This window comes from Rana temporaria, chromosome 1 (assembly GCF_905171775.1).
Source record: "Rana temporaria chromosome 1, aRanTem1.1, whole genome shotgun sequence".
Classification (NCBI taxonomy): Eukaryota; Metazoa; Chordata; class Amphibia; order Anura; family Ranidae; genus Rana; species Rana temporaria.
In genome coordinates this window covers 162,189,082-162,210,054 of record NC_053489.1, presented here as the reverse complement: position 1 = coordinate 162,210,054, position 20,973 = coordinate 162,189,082, and the positions used below count along the sequence as shown (strand labels likewise).

Below are 20,973 nucleotides of genomic sequence, written 5' to 3'. Positions count from 1 at the left end.
TTTTTCTCAGAACAAATACCTTTTTAAAGTTTTATCTAAATTTGCCTTTGAACCCACAAGCATTATAGATAAACTCCCTTATCTGTTTTAGATATATTTGATAGTACAAGCTTACTTCTGGTACCTGAACTTTGTGTGCCCGCTACAGTGTTTGAACCATGAAATTAGCTTACATCAAAAAATTGTAGGTTTAAATGTCTCAACATAATTATGGAGACAATAAAGTAAGAGGTAACTCTATTTGTTGTAAAATTGATGTGTGCCAATATTTGATCTGAAAATAAGATAAAATTTGACCACATCAATAAAATACACAGCACCAAGCAAAGCGGCAGATTTAGAAAATAAATATGCCATGGAAGAAGTAAGGCCCAGATTCTCAAAGGGCTTACGACGGCGCAACGCAATGTATGCCGTCGTAAGTCCTAATCTGGGCCGTCGTATCTATGCGACTGATTCTTAGAATCAGTTACGCATAGATATCCATTAGATCCGACAGGCGTAAGGCTCTTACGCTGTCGGATCTTGAATGCAATTTTTTTTTCGCCGCTAGGTGTCGCCTCCGTCGTTTTCCCCGTCGAGTATGCAAATTAGCAAAATACGTGAATTCCCGAACATACGCGCGGTCGACGCAGTGAAGTTACGACGTTTACGTCAGATTTGCGCCGCGTAAAGTTGCTATATGAGGGGCAACCAATGTTAAGTATGGCCATCGTTCCCGCGTCGAAATTTTAAAATTTACGTTGTTTGCGTAAGTCGTCCGTGAATAGGGCTGGATGCCATTTACGTTCACGTCGAAACCAATGACGTCCTTGCGACATCATTTGGAGCAATGCACCCTGGGATTTTTTTCGGACGGAGCATGCGCATTACATTCGGTGCGGGAACGCGCTTAATTTAAATGCTCCACGCCCCCTACCCGGCTAATTTGAATTAGGTGGGCTTGCGCCGGGTGATTTACGCTACGCCGCCGCGTATTCTTTGTGAATAAAGCACTTGCCTGTAAAACTTGCGGCGGCGTAACGTAAAGCAGATACGTTATGCCCGCACAGTTTTACGCCCATATACGAGAATCTGGGCCTAAGTTTTTTACAAAACGGATGTAGGGCGAGCGGCGGGCTGTTGTCACCCAAGAAGCTTCTGACGTTCCCCCAGTGGACGAGAGCCTGAGAGTTTTGTGTACCGGTTGGCACATTAGATTCAAGGCAAATCCTAAACTGCATAATTGTAAGTGCAATTTTAACCTTTTAAATACATTTTTTACACATTAAACGCACTATGTGGAGCTGTCACTGTTTCTTACATGGTGGACAATGTTACTGCTGAAATTTTCTTGAAGAACGAGATTCAACAGGACCGTATATCTGTGAGATTGGGACCTATTATATGCTGTTTCTGATCCCCTGTAATAAGGGATCGTGGGAATTCGGTAAGAGGCCAATTTATAAGTTTGGTGGAGGAGATATCACGTTTTCCTTTGGACACGTTTACAACCATTCTGTAATGTGGCACAGATGCACGGGTGTTTGACACACTATCTGTGGTTTAACAGACATTTTGCTGTTAATATTTTGAACTATTAACTCATTTATAGCCAAAGTTCACATTTAGGCAATGTCTTTTTGATCAAAGTGTTTGTTTTGTTTATTTTTGTGTTTTCACTTGTAAATTACCATCACCATCACTGGTGTGGGATTTTGAGGTGGCTGCATGCTGCACCTTAGTGGCAATTAGAGGTCGCTCCTAACATAGCAGCCGGCTTTTCACTTATATCACTGTAGGTCACCCACTTGCATACGCCTGTGTCTAGCAAGAAGGGTGGTTGAGGTAGCGCGATTTATATTTTTCTTATGTTTATCTCTTGTAGTTATTGTTTGCATGATAATCGCAGCACCTGGAGGGATTAGACTGTGACTACGTTGCAGTTTATTTTCCCTTTTTCTCATCTTTTCGGTATTTTTTAGCGCAGTTTCTTTCCATTTTCCACATATGCCATGCTGTCGGAGCAAAAAAGTCAACATACAGTATATATTGTTTGTTATTGTAAGCCTATTCAGAGACTGCAACATCTAAAATTAAATATGGGGCTGCGGCTACATTGTGTACACCTACACGTTTGCATTGTGAAATCTGTAGAACTATGAATTTGTGGTTTTACACGGTATGTGGCTTTGTTCCTACATGATGCACACTTGTAAAATCTTTAATCCTGTTCAGATTCAACCAAACATATAAAAAAATCATAAATTATTTTAGGCACACCACTGTTTAGCTGGTCTGCATTAGGGCGATGGAACATACACTCCTTAGCAAAACACATTTTAATAAATTGGACCTATGCTCCCATATCTGTGTGTCTAAGGGAACAAATTCCTGCTCAGTGGAGTTGCAAGGTGGTTTTGCTGATCTTTCCTCGTAAACCATTGGCACCTTTCCTCTTAAATCATTGCCATAAAATACAGATCGCCACTGGAGGGAACATTTACACATTTGAAAATGCAGTATAAAATGCAAGTTCTCTGGATTTCTGGCACAAATATCAGGTATTTTTTGTATTTTCTGTGTCACAAAAAGACAAAATATGGCAAATGTGTAAATATTGAAGAATTACATATAATGGGGCAGATCCACAAAAGAATTACGCCGGCGTATCTATTGATACGCCGCGTAATTTTAAAGTTCCTGTGTCGTATCTTTGTTTTGTATCTACAAAACAAGATACGACTGCATCTGGGATCGATCCTACAGGCGTACGTCTTAGTACGCCGTCGGATCTTAGGTGCATTTTTCCGCCGGCCAGTAGGTGGCGTTTCCGTACGTGGATCTGCCCCAATATGTTTATTTTCACTCAGATACACACTTTAAGGAGCATAACAACCTTTTGTCACCTTTTTGTCTCACTGGCTCAGTAATCCCTTTTGCAGATACAACATAAAAACTTTAAACAGGTTAATGCCAATTTAAATGTGGAATGTTGTGCATTTCTTATAAAGGAAATAATTCTCTAAGATTACTAATTTGCAAGGTTTTCCTTCAGGCAGTAGCTCTTTTGTCCAGTATTTCAATAATGACTCTTCAGTTGGGATCTTCCTTTATTCTACATGGTATCTCTACACTTATCCTTTCAGAGATCCTATAACATGAAGGTGACATCATAACGTTTTATACTGCAGTTAATTAATACTTTCATTTATGCATGCAATATATGTAATTGCTATATTTTATAGACTACAATAGGAACATATAACTGAAACTGAAGATGGCCATACAGAGGAAGTATTGGTAGTTTATGTACAGAGACTGTAAAAGATTGGTCACATCAACAGTGTGTAGGATCTGTCATACAAAAGTGATGCATGCTCTGTTTAAAGTCCTAGGGCCAGATTCACAGTCCGGCGGCGCAGCATAACGTAACCCGTTTACGTTACACCGCCGCAAATTTTCCGATTTAGTGCCCGATCCACAAAGCACTTACCTGGAAATTTGCGGCGGTGTATCGTAAACAGGTCCGGCGCAAGGTGGGCCAATTCAAATGGGGCGGGTACCATTTAAATTAGGCGCGCTCCCGCGCCGGACGGTGCCCTATCTTTGCGACGGAAATCTAACACTCGCGACGACGGGAAAAATCTTCGTCGATCGCTGTAACTCCTAATTTGCATACCCGACGCTGTATTACGACACAAACTCCCCCCCAGCGGCGGCCGCTGTATTGCATCCTAAGATCCGACATTGTAAAACAATTACACCTGTCGTATCTTCTGGCTATCAATGCGTAACTGATTGTATGAATCAGTCGCATAGATAGAATAACAGATACGACGGCGTATCAGGAGATACGCCGTCGTATCTGCTCTGTGAATCTGGCCCCTAGTCCTTATTTGTTGTTCACAGGTCTACGCCTAAATACATAAAGGGGTCTTTAAAAAAGGATACATGGAAAGTGGAAATGTTTCCCATAGCAACCAATCATATTTTAGCTTTTTTTTTTTTTAACCTGAACTTGACATGGCTTCTGTGAAGGCCAATGGAGTCTGCTGCTTCTAAATGTACATGCAATAATATAATCTACATATAAGAAACCATATAGAAAAGTTAACTATTAATCAGACAAAATAATGTTAAACAAAAGAAAAATGTGCCGTAGTCTATAAAATAAAGTAATTACATTGGAATAATTTTTGTACCTCCTACATATCAAGCAGTATTTGCCTGTTTTTATTGATTTATAAGATTTACCTGAATAATGATCAAATGGAGCAAAATTCTCTCCTGTCTATGTGTGTTTTCATCTACTGATATATAACCTTAGATTAAAAAAAAGTTAAGTGGAAGTGTTTTCGGCTTAGTTAATAGAATAAGACACCACTTTTTGCAGGTAATGCTGAGGATTTTTTTTCAACTAAAATGTACAATAATTTAAAATAAGAATCATACATTTTTTTGGGGTTAGTTATTTAAAATAAAAAGTTTACATCGATTTAAATATCTAACCAGAAAAGCAAAAATGGCACAAAGGTAAACTATAAAAAAAATTAATTCTAGTCGTCTGTCTAAATTTTGGACCAGAAAAGCCGTTTATTTGGTAAACTAAAATCTTTACACATTAACTTTTTATAAACAGATATTTCATTATTGCCAAAAAAAAAATCTGGCTTAATTACATTTTGACTACTTTTTTTTTTTCTTACTGACGGTGTTTTAAGAGGGGTTTAGCAACAGAATGGGCTTACCTGTGTTTCAAAAAAACACCTTTGATCCTTAGATTAGAGCGCTTGAAAAATAGTAACAGAAGTCTACCATACACTAGTAAATGCAGGGAAGTAAAAATGATGGGAAGCTATCAATTGTGTGCATAGCAGTTATCTACAGTGCCTTGAAAAAGTATTCACACCCCTTGAAATTTTCCAAATTTTGTCATGTTACAAACGTAAATGTTTTTTATTGTGATTTTATGTGATGGACCAGCACAAAGTGCCACATAATTGTGCAGTGGAAAGAAAAATGATAAATGGTTTTCCAATTTTTTTACAAATAAATAAATATATAAAAAGTGTGGGGTGGATTTGTATTCAGTCCCCCTGAGTCAATACTTTGTAGAACTACCTTTCACTGCAATTACAGCTGCAAGTCTTTTTAGGCGATGTCTCTACCAGCTTTGCAAATCTAGAGAGAGACATTGTAGGACATTGTTCTTTGCAAAATAGCTCAAGCTCTGTCAGATTGGATGGGGAGCATCTGTCAACAGCAATTTAAAATTCTTGTCACAGATTCTCAATTGGATTTAAGTCTCCCATCAACTCTGACCAGCTTCACTGTCCCTGCTGAAGAAAAGCATCCCCACAACATGATGCTGCCACCACCATGTTGTGTTCAGGGTTATGTGTAGTGTTCATTTTCCGCCACACATAGCGTTTTGCTTTTAGGCCAAAAAGTAACATTTTGGTCTCATCTGAACAGAGAACCTTCTTCCACACGTTTGCTGTGTCCCCCACATGGACTCTCGCAAACTGCAAACGGGACTTCTCATGGCTTTCTTTCAACAATGGCTTTCTTCTTGCCACTATCCCATAAAGACCAGATTTGTGGAGTGCACGACTAATGGTTGTCCTTTGCACAGATTCTCCCACCTGAGCTATGGATTACTGCAGCTCCTCCAGAGTTACCATGGGCCCCTTGGCTGCTTCTCTCATTAACGCTCTCCTAGCCCAGCCTGTCAGTTTAGATGGACGGCCATGTCCAGCAATTGATGAAACTTTCTAGGAAATAAGAATCCTTTCATTTGAAAAAAGATGATACACGTTGGGTGAAACTAAGGATCACACAACGTCACCACGCACCTAGGTCGGCCATCTTGTTGATTGGAAACATCTCTGTTTTATATTGATACACATGTGAGTTTTTATCTTTTGTATGGTGAGTGTGTATTTTGGAAACTGTTTTAATAAACCCCCCTTTTCTGAACATACTGCACCATGAGAGGTCTATCTGCTTTGTTGACATTATATATCTGGCAGAGTCTCTGTCATATGGAGTCTATCTGATGTGGAATTAATTTTTGGGCATTTGACATCAGAGTGACCTAGAGTGATCTGATTTTTAAAGAGCGCCAGTGACCACTTTATAGGGTGGTCCACAGTTTACAGTAAGAGGCAGTGTGTATACACCTGCTGGTGGAGGATTTCTCACAAGCTTTCTGAATCACATTATCTGGACTGTTATTATGAATTTTATATTTTGTATTCTCCTTTAAAACTCCTTTTTAGTGCTGCACCTTTTGTTTTTATATGTAACCTTTTGCTGCCAGTATATTGTGCAAGCTGCTTGTTATCCGTAACTGTAGGTTTATTGCTATTTAAGTTTGCAGTTCTGCCACACTCTCTTTCCATTTTCGGACGATGGATTGAACAGTGCTCTGTGAGATGTTCAAAGCTTGAAAACTTTGTTTTATTACCTAACCCTGCTTTAAACTCCTCCACAACTTTATCGCTAACCTGTCTGGTGTGTTCCTTGGCCTTCATTACGCTATTTGTTCACTAAGGTTCTCTAACAAACCTCTGAGGGCTTCACAGAACAGCTGTATTTATACTAAGATTCAATTACACACAAGTGGACTCTATTTACTAATTAGGTGACTTCTAAAAGCAATTGGTTCCACTAGATTTTAGTTAGGTGTATCAGAGAAAAAGGGTGCTGAATACAAATGCATGCCACACTTTTCACATATTTATTTGTAAAAAAAAAAATGAAAACCATTTATTTTCCTTCTACTTCATCATTATGTGCCACTTTTTGTTGGTCGATCACATAAAATCCCAATTTATGCTTTTGGTTGTAACATGACAAAATGTGGAAAATTTTAAGGGGTATGAATGTCTTTTCAAGGCACTGTAAATACATCACAACCCTAGAACAGGTACATAGGGAATACAAGGGAATTTTCCCTTAGCTTGGTAAATGTGATGAAAATTAATTTCCCAAAAAATACCCAATCACATGCAAAGTAACAAAAAAAATAGTTTTGCAAGCAAATGATTGGATTATGGAGGTCAGCAGATCTTCACTTCATTCACTAAGCTAAGGGGAAATTCCTAGGCACAACCTATTTTCCTTTAGTAAATCAACCCTACTGAGGGTTATTAACCACTTCCCGACCTCCTCATGTACATATACGTCAGCAGAATGGCACGGACAGGCACATGTACGTACCTGTACGTCCTCTGCTAGACGTGGGTGGGGGGTCCGATCGGGACCCCCCCCGGTACATGCGGAGGTCAGGTCCGCTCGGGGAGCGATCCGGGACGATGGCGCGGCTATTTGTTTATAGCCGCTCCGTCGCGATCGCTCCCCGGAGCTGAAGAACGGGGAGAGCCGTGTCTAAACACGGCTTCCCCGTGCTTCACTGTGTCGGCGCATCGATCGCGTCATTCCCTTTATAGGGAAGACACGAACGATGACGTCATTCCTACAGCCACACCCCCCTACACTAGTAAACACACACAAAGTAAACCCTAACTCCTACAGCGCCCCCTGTGGTTAACTCCCAAACTGCAACTGTCATTTTCACAATAAACAATGCAATTTAAATGCATTTTTTGCTGTGAAAATGACAATTGTCCCAAAAATGTGTCAAAATTGTCCGAAGTGTCCGCCATAATGTCGCAGTCACGAAAAAAATCGCTGATCGCCGCCATTAGTAGTAAAAAAAATAAAAAAAGTAAAAATGCAAAAAAACTATCCCCTATTTTGTAAACGCTATAAATTTTGCGCAAACCAACCGATAAACGATTATTGCGATTTTTTTTTACCAAAAATAGGTAGAAGAATACGTATCGGCCTAAACTGAGGAAAAAAAAATTTTTATATATGTTTTTGGGGGATATTTATTACAGCAAAAAGTAAAAAATATTGCATTTTTTTCAAAATTGTCGCTCTATTTTTGTTTATAGCGCAAAAAATTAAAACCGCAGAGGAGATCAAATACCACCAAAAGAAAGCTCTATTTGTGGGGAAAAAAGGACGCCAATTTTGTTTGGGAGCCACGTCGCAAGACCGCGCAATTGTCTGTTAAAGCGACGCAGTCCCTAACTGTAAAAACCGATTGGGTATTTAGGCAGCAATATGGTCCGGGGCTTAAGTGGTTAAAAAAATACATGGAAAGAAAAATGGCAACACAATTCAGAGTTCTTGTTTATAGTGGCTTAATAGAATACCTGTTTCACATTCACAGTGCAACCTGATTATTTGCTGTGGGAAACTCTCCTTTTTCCCGTTTGTTGTTCTTCTGTAGAATTAGTATTTCTGGACAGTTGAAAGGCAGACAGTTCAGACCAACAACTGTCCTACAAATCCTAATGCCGCGTACCTGATGTTCAAAAACCCATCATTTTTCACAACGTGATTCCTCTCCAGCCTGACTTGCATACACACGTTCATGCAAAAAAACGTCTGACCAAAGCGCAGTGACGTTCAACACGTACATTGGGACTATAAAGTAGAAGTTCTTTTCAAATGGCGCTGCTTTTGGGCTGCATACTCGATTCTGAGCATGCACGTTTTTTTCCCCCTCGGAAAAGCATACACAAGAATGTTTTTCATGACGAGAAAAAAGCTGGTTTCAATTTTTTTGCAGGCCGTTTTTTCGTCGACAAAACTGCTAGGGAGCATACACACGACCGGTTTTCACAACCAATTAAAAAAATGGCAGTTTTCTCGTCGTGAAAAACAGTCGTGTGTACAAGACATAAGGATTTAGGAGCAAACAGCAGCAGGGCAGTGCTTCATGGGGGTAGGTTTTCGAAATTCACTAAAATCACCTTTGCAGATGTAAACAGCATTTTTAGGGGGGACCTCTGAAGTCCCAAATTACTTTCTTAGAGATCATGACATAGTGTTTAGTTCCACTGCTCAAACACCAGGTTATCATTCGACTAGTAAAACGTTTGCAACCAAGCAAACTCCATTAATGGTACCAGTTCATGACTGGATTTGAGCACAAACTTAAATACTCAGTGCTAAATGATTAAAAAGGCTTACCTTGATATACAAGTTTTTCATTTACCCCCTTTTAGCTTCACTGAGCCTACAGCTTGTGTGTCAGGTGTCAGAAGTAGCCTGAAGTCTGACAGTTCTTTCTATGTTAGCTGCCCACCCTCACACAATGTGTTCCAGCTCACTGGACACCTCTGGATAATAATATACATCTACAGTCATCTGCTCATCGATTTCCCTTTATTCCTAGGATTCACAATGGGTCACAGTGATGAAACTACAATCGTGAAAAAAACTTGTTAAGATGCATTCACTAAACATGTTTTTTTTGTATGTATTTATTCATTTTCTAGGAATGATGAAGTCATTGCAGTAGCCAGTATGAATTATGATCCAATAGTTTCCAAAGTGGCAGAAGTCATGGCATCTGGAAAATCTATTCGCAAGCGTGATGTTGAGTAAGTAGTGAATAAACACATTGGAAGGGTTAAAGATTTTCTTATATATTTATTGTGAAGTTACACTATATGGCAATTATAGATTTAAATAATATGTACTGAAGTTTGTCTGAAGTAAACCCCACTTTGCTATTTTTATGTACAAGTAAGCCAGGAATAAGGCTTACCTGTAGGCAAAATGAATATCTCCTAAACACAGTTTAGGAAATATTTACCCCGCATGCAACCACTGATAGCAGCAGCGCATGCGCTCTGAAAGTCTGGCATACCGTGCCGGATCTTCAGAGCTTCTTGCTGGAACTGAGGGCTCCCGCGCCCATGCGTTGGAGTGACGTCATAGTGGTTTTGGCCACTCGCATCGTCGGAGCCCGCAAACCCAGAAGAAAGTCTGGGGGAACATGTCAGCCCTCTCAGCAGTGACCGGGCACTGCTGGGAGGGCTTCTTTCTAAGGTATTTCATAATGTGCTAGTATGTGATGCATACCAGCACATTATGCCATTGTCTTGCAGGTTTTTTGTTTTTGTTTTCAGCGGTTTATTACCGATTTAAAGCCCAGATTTTTTTTATTCTACCCACTTTCCCATCTTTTGCACCCTTATCCTATATGGAACAGCTTCCGTTGCCTTTATTTTTAAAATTTTCTTTGTGTACGTTCATTTTTTTAAATTCCCTTTTCAGTGTGGTAGCATGGCGTCACAGACTCTCCTCTAAAGGTGGACCTGTTCTGAATGCTGCAGTGAATGGTGCCTATATTCCCTGCAGTATTCTTCTGTGAGGCCAGGGTTGTTTGATGACATACTTTAAGGGTATGGATCCTTCTTTCTCTTAGCTAACGGAGAGTGGGTTAAATGATGATGGCCATCAATCAGTCTGGAAGAGGACCAGTGCTTGATGACTAGAGTGGTGAGTCTGTGAAAGACAGTGCCTTAGATAGGCATAGTATCTTAACCCCTGTGGGGCAGAATCTCGTTTTTGTTTTTTTCTTATTTAACCTGCAATTGGTCTTTAAGAACATTTTGGGGGAGAAGTACAGGAAAAAAGAAAGCAACATGTCTAAGTACCAATTAATGAAGAGATGTTTCTTGTCTCCATACCTACATCTCAGAAGTGAATTTTGCCTGGAGTATATTCTTGTTTTATAACTGGGGAAACTACGGTACTTGAGAATATGGTCAAGAAGTTACAGGAAGATTTTCTATAGATGTTCCTGGTTAATAGCAGTGGAATTTAGGACAATTTCAGTGCATTTCTCATGTTCCCTTTTTAAGTGAAAGTACATGCTCCTACTCACTGCCATAAATAAATGTAATTCCCGGTGTCCTAGAATTTCAGAGAGCCGGAGGTTCATTGAGTACATTATATGTCTTTTGCTTTCACTCCCATAGACAGTTGTAAAGTGAAGTTGCAAATTAACTATGCTGGATGGGTTCCATGTGTACTCTGAGGCCCCGTACACACGACCAGTTTCCTCGGCAGAATTCAGCTTCCGACCCAGTTTCTGGCTGAATTCTGCCGAGAAACCCGGCCGTGTGTACACTTTCGGCCGAGGAAGCCGACGAGGAGCTCGGCGAGGAAATAGAGAACATGTTCTCTATTTCCTCGTTGTTCTATGGGAGCTCTCGCCCCGCCGAGCTCCTCGGCGGCTTCAGTGCTGAACTGGTCGAGGAACTCGATGTGTTTGGCACGTCGAGTTCCTCGGCCGTGTGTACGAGGCCTAAGGCTGCATTCACACCTGAGCGTTTTGTTGCCTGAAGCGTGACGCTCAAAAACGCTAGAGGGGAAAAAATACATTATTCTCTATGGAGATGGTTCACATCTCCACTGCAAAATGCCTGACGCTGAACTCCTGAAGCTCAAACAAGTTCCGGACCCTTTTTTGTTGCGCGAATCGGGCGGTTTGGGCGTTTTTGAGCGTTTGTATTTCCCATAGAAAGTAATGGAAACGCTCGATTCAAGCGACTAGTGCGACAACGAGCGTTTCCTACGGGCGTTTTGTCGCTTTAATCAATAGAACATTTCACCCTGGCAGAAGATAAAAAAAATCTACAAACATAGCAACAAGTGATGAAAAGATGATAATTTTTCCTATTGGCTAAAATAAAAAACGCCGAAGTACTTTTGCTTTCACTCCCATAGACAGTTGTAAAGTGAAGTTGCAAATTAACTATGCTGGATGGGTTCCATGTGTACTCTGAGGCCCCGTACACACGACCAGTTTCCTCGGCAGAATTCAGCTTCCGACCCAGTTTCTGGCTGAATTCTGCCGAGAAACCCGGCCGTGTGTACACTTTCGGCCGAGGAAGCCGACGAGGAGCTCGGCGAGGAAATAGAGAACATGTTCTCTATTTCCTCGTTGTTCTATGGGAGCTCTCGCCCCGCCGAGCTCCTCGGCGGCTTCAGTGCTGAACTGGTCGAGGAACTCGATGTGTTTGGCACGTCGAGTTCCTCGGCCGTGTGTACGAGGCCTAAGGCTGCATTCACACCTGAGCGTTTTGTTGCCTGAAGCGTGACGCTCAAAAACGCTAGAGGGGAAAAAATACATTATTCTCTATGGAGATGGTTCACATCTCCACTGCAAAATGCCTGACGCTGAACTCCTGAAGCTCAAACAAGTTCCGGACCCTTTTTTGTTGCGCGAATCGGGCGGTTTGGGCGTTTTTGAGCGTTTGTATTTCCCATAGAAAGTAATGGAAACGCTCGATTCAAGCGACTAGTGCGACAACGAGCGTTTCCTACGGGCGTTTTGTCGCTTTAATCAATAGAACATTTCACCCTGGCAGAAGATAAAAAAAATCTACAAACATAGCAACAAGTGATGAAAAGATGATAATTTTTCCTATTGGCTAAAATAAAAAACGCCGAAGTACAAAAAATCGGACGACGCTGTATGCAAACGCGCAAATACGCATTAATACGCGCGACTAAAGATCGGAAAAAACGCAGAAAAAAACGACCAAAAACGCTACGCTCAGGTGTGAATGCGGCAAATACATCCCCTGATAGCAAGGATAATTGACCACAAATTTGTGGCAGTGTTGAACTGTAACTCTTGTTAACTTGTTGCACATTTTCACTGACAAGTTGTATACTTGCAGAGCATTTGAAGTACAGGTTCTAGCTGAGACTTTTCCAATTTGTAGAAAATTTGCGTGGCAAGTCTCTAGCAAGAGCAAAGTTGCAGTGGTGAGTCTACAGCAAAGGCTCTGCAAGTCACAGTGAGCCCTGTGGTGGGATGACTATTGCACAACCTAACTGAACCAGAACTTACAGCAGACTTGCAGAATGTTGGCAGAGTCAGGCAGACTCACTGCAATTGTGCAAGAAACTTGTAAAGCCTGGCAAGTCTAGCAGTGGCTTAGCAAGTCATTTTCAAACTTGCTGTATATTTTCTTGCTATCTGGATCTGAATGTAATGGGCACCAGGGAAACTCTCATTATTTTTTTTTCATGTTTAAAAAAGTAACTTATGAAAAATCTTCTTTTATTGCTTCCTTCAACTAAAGGATGTTTATTCGTCATGGCAAGTATGTTCATTATTGCAACCATTTGTTTTACCATTTGTTCTCCTATTTCTGGCATTACTATTAAAACATCATTAATGCTTTATGTTAGGAAGTTTATCTGTAAACAAGCTTTAGAGTTCCCTAAAAGGGAGAGATAGGGAAATAAGATAATTTGAGGTGCACGTGTAAGAAGGGAACTTAGGTTGGGTTTTTGGGACCAGCTTCAGATTCTGTGGATGCATCTTGTGATTTGAAAAGTTAAAGGATGGGATTTAAAAATATGTCTGCTAGGTTTCCCATTTATCTATGTCAAGGTATACCTGAGAGATTATGACATTCAACTGGACCTGTTCTGTAACATTGAAGAGTTGAAGAGGTTTGGCTACTCATTCAAGTAGCTTCCTAAGTTTACAACTTAGCTTATTTTCATTAGCACTAAAGAAACTACCTAGGTGAGTAGTGAAACATCTTCAGAATAAGTCCACTTGAGTGGGTTAAATTACTATTAGGAATTTAAATGATAAATACTACTGTAAAAGTTGTACCACACTCTTTATTTCTTTAAACAAAGCTCATTCATACTCAAAACTGCATTTTAATTTGGTTCTCTACTGAATGTTGCCATAACAAAGCAAAACCAGATAGGTTATGGTGATGTGGGTTTAAACCGGGTCTCTCTGCAAAACCTTTTTTTTTTAACCTCCCTGGCGGTATGATTATGTCAGATTTTTGATGCTCAAAGCGGTACAATGTTTTGCATGGAAATTTGGTGTTTTATATTGTAGGCCTGTAATTCTTAGTAATAACTCACTTAAATCTGTTCAAACAAGAATCTAGTAGACATGCTGGGTATGATAACGTTTGAAATACAAAACCATAAATTATAATATAAGAAATAATTATAAATAATTATAACAAATAATATAATAATACAAAAAATATTCAATAATGTAATCAAATCAAAAACACTGAAATTTGCTCAGTTGCAGAATTGTTGCTGTCATTACTTTCAGGTCTCGTACACACGACCGAGTTTCTCGGCAAAAACCAGCAAGAAACTTGCTGGGAGATATTTTTTTGCCGAGGAAACCGGTCGTGTGTACATTTTCGTCGAGGAAACTGTCGAGAAACTCGACGAGCCAAAAAGAGAGCAGGTTCTCTATTTCCTCGACGGGAATGGAGAAACTTGCCTTGTCGAGTTCCGCGACAGCCCAACAAGGAACTCGACGAGGAAAACGATGTGTTTCGCCCGTCAAGTTCCTTGGTCGTGTGTACGAGGCTTCAGTGTTTGATGACGAATTTCCCCACAAATCACTATCACTCAATTCTGCAAGTGATTCTAATTTATTATCGCTGTGTTCTAGCTGGTCTAAAACCACTTTTGACATAAAGGGATACTTTTTGGTTGCTATGGACAATCTCCAGTTTCTAGGCAGAAAGAAAAGTATTTATAATGTAAAACTGAATGCAGGTCACTGAACAGACCACTAGAGGCAAGAAGGAATGTGTAATTATTTGATACAGTACTGTAATCTGTAAGATTACAGAATACTTTATCTATACTGTGTTTTTATTTTTTTTAATTTGACTCCGAACTCCGTCCCCGTGTTTTGCAACTCTCGCAGAGAACAGAGCTCGACACCCGGCACTGTGAATCGAGCGAGGAGACAGCTCGCAGACACAGCAGGGATACATCGCAGGAACCAGGGCACAAGGTAAGTAACTTTCCCTAGATCCTGCAATGCGATCTCGAGTGTGGCTCGGGGTTACCACTTTTGGTACTGAAATTTCACACTCAGGAATAATGCCAGGGCGGTTAAGTCTGGGATAGAGTGGGGAAGAGTTAGATCCTCTGTCAATTTAAAATGCTGTCTTGTGTTCCCATTGGGCACACTCGCCACTATTTATGTACTAGTGACCATTGTCGCCAAGAAAGTAAGGGAAAATCCAACATTTTATAGTTGTCCCCAAAACAAGAGGTAAGGTGAAATCTTCCAAAGGGGACACCTGTTCTGAGTACAACTATCTAAGAAGGAAGTTCCCTTCAGGTAAATTTCCTCAAACTTATACATACACTTTAAAGCTCCATGCACAGTGGCTTAAAACCCGCTGTTTCTACAAGAGTTTTGTGTTCTTTCTGTAGAAACAGATCAATGTTATCCTATGTGTCCATGCACATTAGGATGATTATAGGCATATTTTAAGCTCAATGTGTAGAGGCAGGAAAAAAACCTTCTGGTTTGTGTTTCTGATTGGAGCTTACTGGCGGAAAAAAATGCAAAAAACTCTCCTAAACTCATGTAAACTTTCTACAAGAAAATAGCTCTATATGAGCATATTTTCTGCCAACGAAACTGGCATTTTTTTAAGCTCAGTGTATGTGGAGCCTAAAAGAGACCTATAACAGAAGAGTATATATAAATGGCAATGGTTTGCGCACAATCTAAAAAACAGCCAGTTTATTCCTCCCTTTAAAGGGGTTCTAAAGGCAGAAGGTTTTTTTATCCTAACGCATATGCATTAAGATAAAAAACCTTCTGTGTGTAGCGGTCCCCACCAGCCCTCCTAATATTTACCTGAGCCCCATCTTGATCCAGCGATGTTGCACAAGAAACTCAGCTCTCTGGGACTCTCCTCCCTGATTGGCTGAGACAGACAGTTGGTGCCATTGGCTCCTGCTGCTGTCAAACTCAGTGAGCAAATGAGATAGAGGGGGCAGGGCTGAGCCACAGCTCCATGTCTGAATGGACACACAGAGCAGCGGCTCGACTCAGATGCCCCTACAGCAAGTTGCTTTCTGTGGGGGCACTTGACAGGAGGGAGGGAACAGGAGTGTTGAAGAGGGACCCAAGAAGAGGAGGATCTGGGCTGCTCTGTGCAAAATCACTGCACAAAGCAGGTAAGTATGACATGTTTTTTTTTAACAAAAAAATAAGACTTTAATATCACTTTAGGATAGTGAATAGAGCCATGCAAATTATTTCTGTATGCACCTGGACTGACTTTAAATCCTTAAACAGTTAGTTGAAGCCCACCTAACCATAATATATCTGATTAAATTTGATAGTCACCAAGCCCTTTTTCATAGAAGACAGCTTTTTTCATGTGCTGCATTGATGATTGCCAAACCTGAAGCAATTATATGCAGTTTGAAATTATATTAGGTTGTATCTATGCTGTAAACCAGTATTACTGAATTCATCCTTGTTTTTAGGATTGTAAGGGAAGCAATGTTCTGTTTTAAGAAGGATTTACTGTGATCATCATTGCTTTTCATTTAGGGTCATGGTGCAAAAGAAGGGTACTACTACATTCAATTACTGTGACATAATCAATAGAACAACAATTCTATTGATCATAAGATTGCTAACTAAAGGCCGTTAACAGATTTTTAAATATAAAATTTGTTTATAGGCTCTGGGGTACATGGTCTAAAAATGGTTGTAAATCTGAGAATGGACGGTGGTAGCATAAATGCGAGAAGATATTTGTAATAGGTTAACAATGGTTTCATAATGGCCACAATATTAAAGTGATATTAAAGGCTTTCTATTTTTGTTTTAAAATAACAAACATGTTATACTCACCTGCTCTGTGGTTTTCCTCCTCTTCTCGGGTCCCTCACCGAAACTCTTGGTCCCTCCCTCCTGCCGAGTGCCCTTAGAGCAAGCAGCAGCAGCTTGCAATGGGGGCACTCAAGCAGGTTCATTCTGAGCTGCTGTTCTGTGTGTCTATTCACACACAGAGCTGTGGCTTGGGCCTGCCCCTTTTCTCTCCTCATTGGCTGGCTGACTGTCTGTGATTGACAATGGCTCCCGCTGCTGTCTCAGCCAATGAGGGGGACAGTCCCGGAGAGCCAAGGCTTTTGTGGGGGCTCAGGTAAATATTATAGGGGGCTGAGGGGCTGCTGCACATAGAAAGTTTTCTTTACCTTCATGCATTGCATGAAGGTAAAAAAAACCTTGGGCCTTTAGAATCACTTTAAAGTGGAGTTCCAGTAATTTTTCTGTTTATTAAAAGTCAACAGCTACAAAAAGTGTAGCTGCTGACTTTTAATAGCCACTCACCTGTCCCATGATCCAGCGATGCACTCACCTCAGCCGCTTTCACCCCGTGTCCTTCCTCGGCGTTGCCAGCATCTTTACTATGGGCACCCGGCTGCGACAGGCTGTGGCTTTACAGCATGCACTGCACACTGTGACTGGTCCCAAAGTCTTCTAGGACCTGTCATGTGTCGTAGAAGACTTCGGGTGGAAGAGGGGAAGGATAACTTCTGCTTCTGATCACCTAAGGCAACCGGAATTGAAGTGGGAGTGGGTACCTGTCAAAATCGGGTACCCACTCCCTTCCTCCTTCCCAAAAGCTCAGTTTCACAAACAGGAGCTGGGGAGAAGGCCTTAACGCAGAACTTCCCCTTTTGGGTGGAGCCTAGCTTTAAGCTAGAAATCCAGGGTTGCAATTTCAGCTGATTCCTGCTGAACTGGCTGAAATTTAAGCAGTGGGTAGCCCTGTTGGCACCATCCAAATGATATGGATGTAAAATTCTACCAGGTGTAAAGTTTTGATGCAGTCACTGATTGGTTATTCTGGCAGCCGCGGATGCTGCAGCTCTGAATACAATAGCCGACAGTAGAGATTCCTTCTTCCAGGCTGTTTAGCATTGATTTTCTCTCATTCTGCTCATGGATGCGACAAAAGAAATCTGAAAGTGTATGGCTAGCTTTAGGTTCTGGATGCTTCCACCGGATAGAACCATGCTATGCTTCTAGGATGCGTAGACACAGAACATAGGGCCAGATTCACATATACTTGCGGCGGCGTAACGTATCGTCTATACGTTACACCGCCGTAAGTTTTCAGCGCAAGTGTCTGATTCACCAAGCACTTGCGTGTAAACTTACGGCGGTGTAACTTAAAGGCGTCTGGCGCAAGCCCGCCTAATTCAAATGGGGCGTGTACCGTTTAAATTAGGCGCGCTCCCGCGCCGGACGTACTGCGCATGCTCCGTTTTGAAATTCCCGCCGTGCTTTGCGCAAAGTGACGTAATTTTTTTGAACGGCGACGTGCGTAACGTACTTTCGTATTCCCGGACGTCTTACGCAAATAAAAAAAAATAATTAAATTCGACCCGGGAACGACGGCCATACTTTAAAGTTAAGCCATGTTAAAGCAGGCTTAACTTTGCGATGGGAAACCTCATTTGCATACCCGACGCAGGAAAACGACGCAAACTCCACCCAGCGGCGGCCGAAGTATTGCATCCTAAGATCCGACTAATGTGAATCTGGCCCATAATGCCTATGTTTGTATTTTCATGTCACACATTCAATTTTAAATTTCTTCAGCTCTTAGTCTGAATATTTTGCATACTATTATAATGAATTACGCACACAAATATATATCTCATATTGGTAATCTGAGTGTCATTTGGAGATGAAAGGGGGTTTCATTTAATATATAGTATGATAATTCCACCACTTTTTTTTTTTCTCCTATAGAACTGGTGACATTTCTTGGCTCACAGGGAAGGGCTCATAGCCAATTGAGAATGACAATATATTAAGAAGATAATGACAATAATGCATGCACAATGGTGAAATGCTCAACATTAAAGGTCCTGCTGACAATGAGATTCCTGTTTGGCTTTTACATACTTCTCGATGAACTCCAAATCACAAAGTGTGCTTTTTTCTGAAAGACATTGATGAGAAGTAGAGCCCGAAGTTCTTCAAGCTACAAAGGATTAAAAATGATGCCGCAAATTTCATTTTCCTTTTGATTCATCGAACTTGCTTGAATGCTGAAGCATCACATTTTTGAGAACACCAATTCATTTTACTCTCTGAAATGAATAACGTGACCTTGAACTGAAGCATATTTCCTCTTTTATTCTCTACATCTCATGAACCAATTTAGTTTTTATCTTGAAACAATGAGCCAAACATCCTGACTCAACTCTTTCTTTTTTAACAAATTTGTGTCAATCATTAGGATCAGAGTTTACAACCTGATTTACTGTAAGGTGTATGAATTGCACTTATTTAAATTTTTTAAATCTGTAATAATTAATTGTTCAAGAATGATGCTGCTTTTTGTTAGATACTTCAGGTCTGACATTGTAAAAAGGCAAATTGTACCAGTATGGTATCTTTTACCCGAAATTAACAAGAAAATATAGCTTGGATCCCCCTACCTGTATTTAAAGTGTATCCCTAGCCAAAATGTTTCATTTAGTTTTGGATGGAGTAGGGCAGTGTTTCTCAACTCCAGTCCTTGAGGCGCCCCAACATGTCATGTTTTCAGGCTTTCCATCATTTTGCACAGGTGATTTGATCAGTTTCACTGCCTTAGTAATTACCACAGCCATTTCATCTGAGTGAAATCCTGAAAACATGACCTGTTGGGGCACCTTGAGGACTGGAGTTGAGAAACATTGGAGTAGGAAATGGTTAAAATGTTTTACAGAATGTCACTTTCTGTTCCAGAGACACAAAAGGAAGTCAGTGGAAATTTCTCAAAAGTGTGGAAAAATCCCTGTTAGTTATCACCAAATCTGGTGTCCCCACTGGGAGATTTACAATCACTGACTGTTCTGATGCCAGCCCTAAAATGTTAGATGTTCCATTACTTTCTGTCCTAGTGAAAGCAGTCACCAAAACAGAGACAGTGGGGTTGATTTACTAAAGGATGAGAAGAGAGGACCCCCACCATGCCAACATCCATGATTGTATAAAAAGGATTGAGAGAGTAGAAACTCTCTCTCAAAAAAAAAAAGGACTTTGTGGGCACAACATGAGGCAATATGAATATAAAAAAATACGTCTTTATTGCAAAAATACAAAAAAAGGAAATAGATACAAAAATGTAACAAACACCAACACTCTCAACTGGACAAGGTCAACAGATACCCCAAAAAGCATGGGTCCTGTATAGAGCAATTTCTCAACACATAGCCTATGGGTTAATTATTTCTGTTTATAGTGTACCATATTACCTATTCAAGATAGAGTAGTGTAGATAACTTTAAAACTCAAGGTAGAGACTGGGGAGTATATGACTTGAACACATTGGTTCAGATCTGAGTATCTAAAAGATAGAAAAAATACCCCGCTATGAGTAAAACCATTATTCATCTGTAAGCAGAGGAGAGGTAAAAGAGGGATCCCCATGAACATTATGGAATAGAACATCACATATATATTGTAGCTTCATAATGCTTACCATATATGTTATTAGATGTTCTTAACCTTCAAAGGAGCCACAGAGACCAAACTGTCCCTTTCACACACTCTAAAGGCCCATACAGACGATAGGACTTTTTGACAACAAACTTCAAAATGAGCAAGTTTTCAAAAAAAAATCTGACCGTGTGTACGCTCCATCGGACAAACTTTTTCGGTTTTCATCGGACAAATGTTCGCTCTGCAAATGGACAAACTTTTCGGCAACAAAAGTCCTACGGTGCAAAATCCTATCGTGTGTACAGAAGTCTATCGAACTTTATTCCAAAGTACAAACACGCATGCTCAGAAACAATGTTAAAATCAACCAACAATAGCAGAAGTTGACCAAAGGGTGGCGGTAAAGAGCAGAAAAGTGCTGAAAAAACAGGTGATTTTGGGAAAGTTTGTTGAAAAAGTCCTGCCGTGTGTATGCATACCAAGTTCACGGCCAACGCCCTTCAAACAAAAATCCATGGAAAAGTTTGTTTGAAGTCTGGCCGTGTGTATTAGGCTTTAGGTATAACTTGCTAACCACCAGATAGAGAGGGAAAAGCCTGTAGAATGAAACAGTGTATAAGCAAGTAAAATGGATACAAATACATGTATATATTGGGGGGGAGGAAGGAACCCAAAGATGGTGGTACCCACCTTTCACTATTGGAGTTTAGGCTAGTCACTTAGCAATGTAAATTTCAACTTAGCTTATAGAATATGTCTGAATATCTAGTCATCCAAGCAAAAAAAAGTTAAAGCAGAAATAAACCCTCCTATCATTTTCAGGCAAGGAAGCTACCATCTTG

General features: G+C 40.5%; 1 protein-coding gene across 4 annotated transcripts in view; it reads left to right on the top strand.

Moving 5' to 3' along the window:
• AIFM3 (apoptosis inducing factor mitochondria associated 3) overlaps nt 1-19,019 on the top strand; it is a 130,386-nt gene extending 111,367 nt beyond the window's left edge. For 2 of the 4 annotated variants that reach the window (XM_040345119.1, XM_040345102.1), the window contains 3 exons: nt 9,342-9,446; nt 12,951-12,971; nt 18,449-19,019. In XM_040345119.1, the coding sequence (XP_040201053.1) occupies nt 9,342-9,446; nt 12,951-12,971; nt 18,449-18,488 (166 nt within the window). In that variant the 3' untranslated portion in view covers nt 18,489-19,019. The remainder of the gene's footprint in view (nt 1-9,341; nt 9,447-12,950; nt 12,972-18,448) is intronic. The other 2 variants (XM_040345110.1, XM_040345127.1) reach the window with 1 other exon arrangement.
• The last annotated feature ends 1,954 nt before the right edge of the window (nt 19,020-20,973 follow it).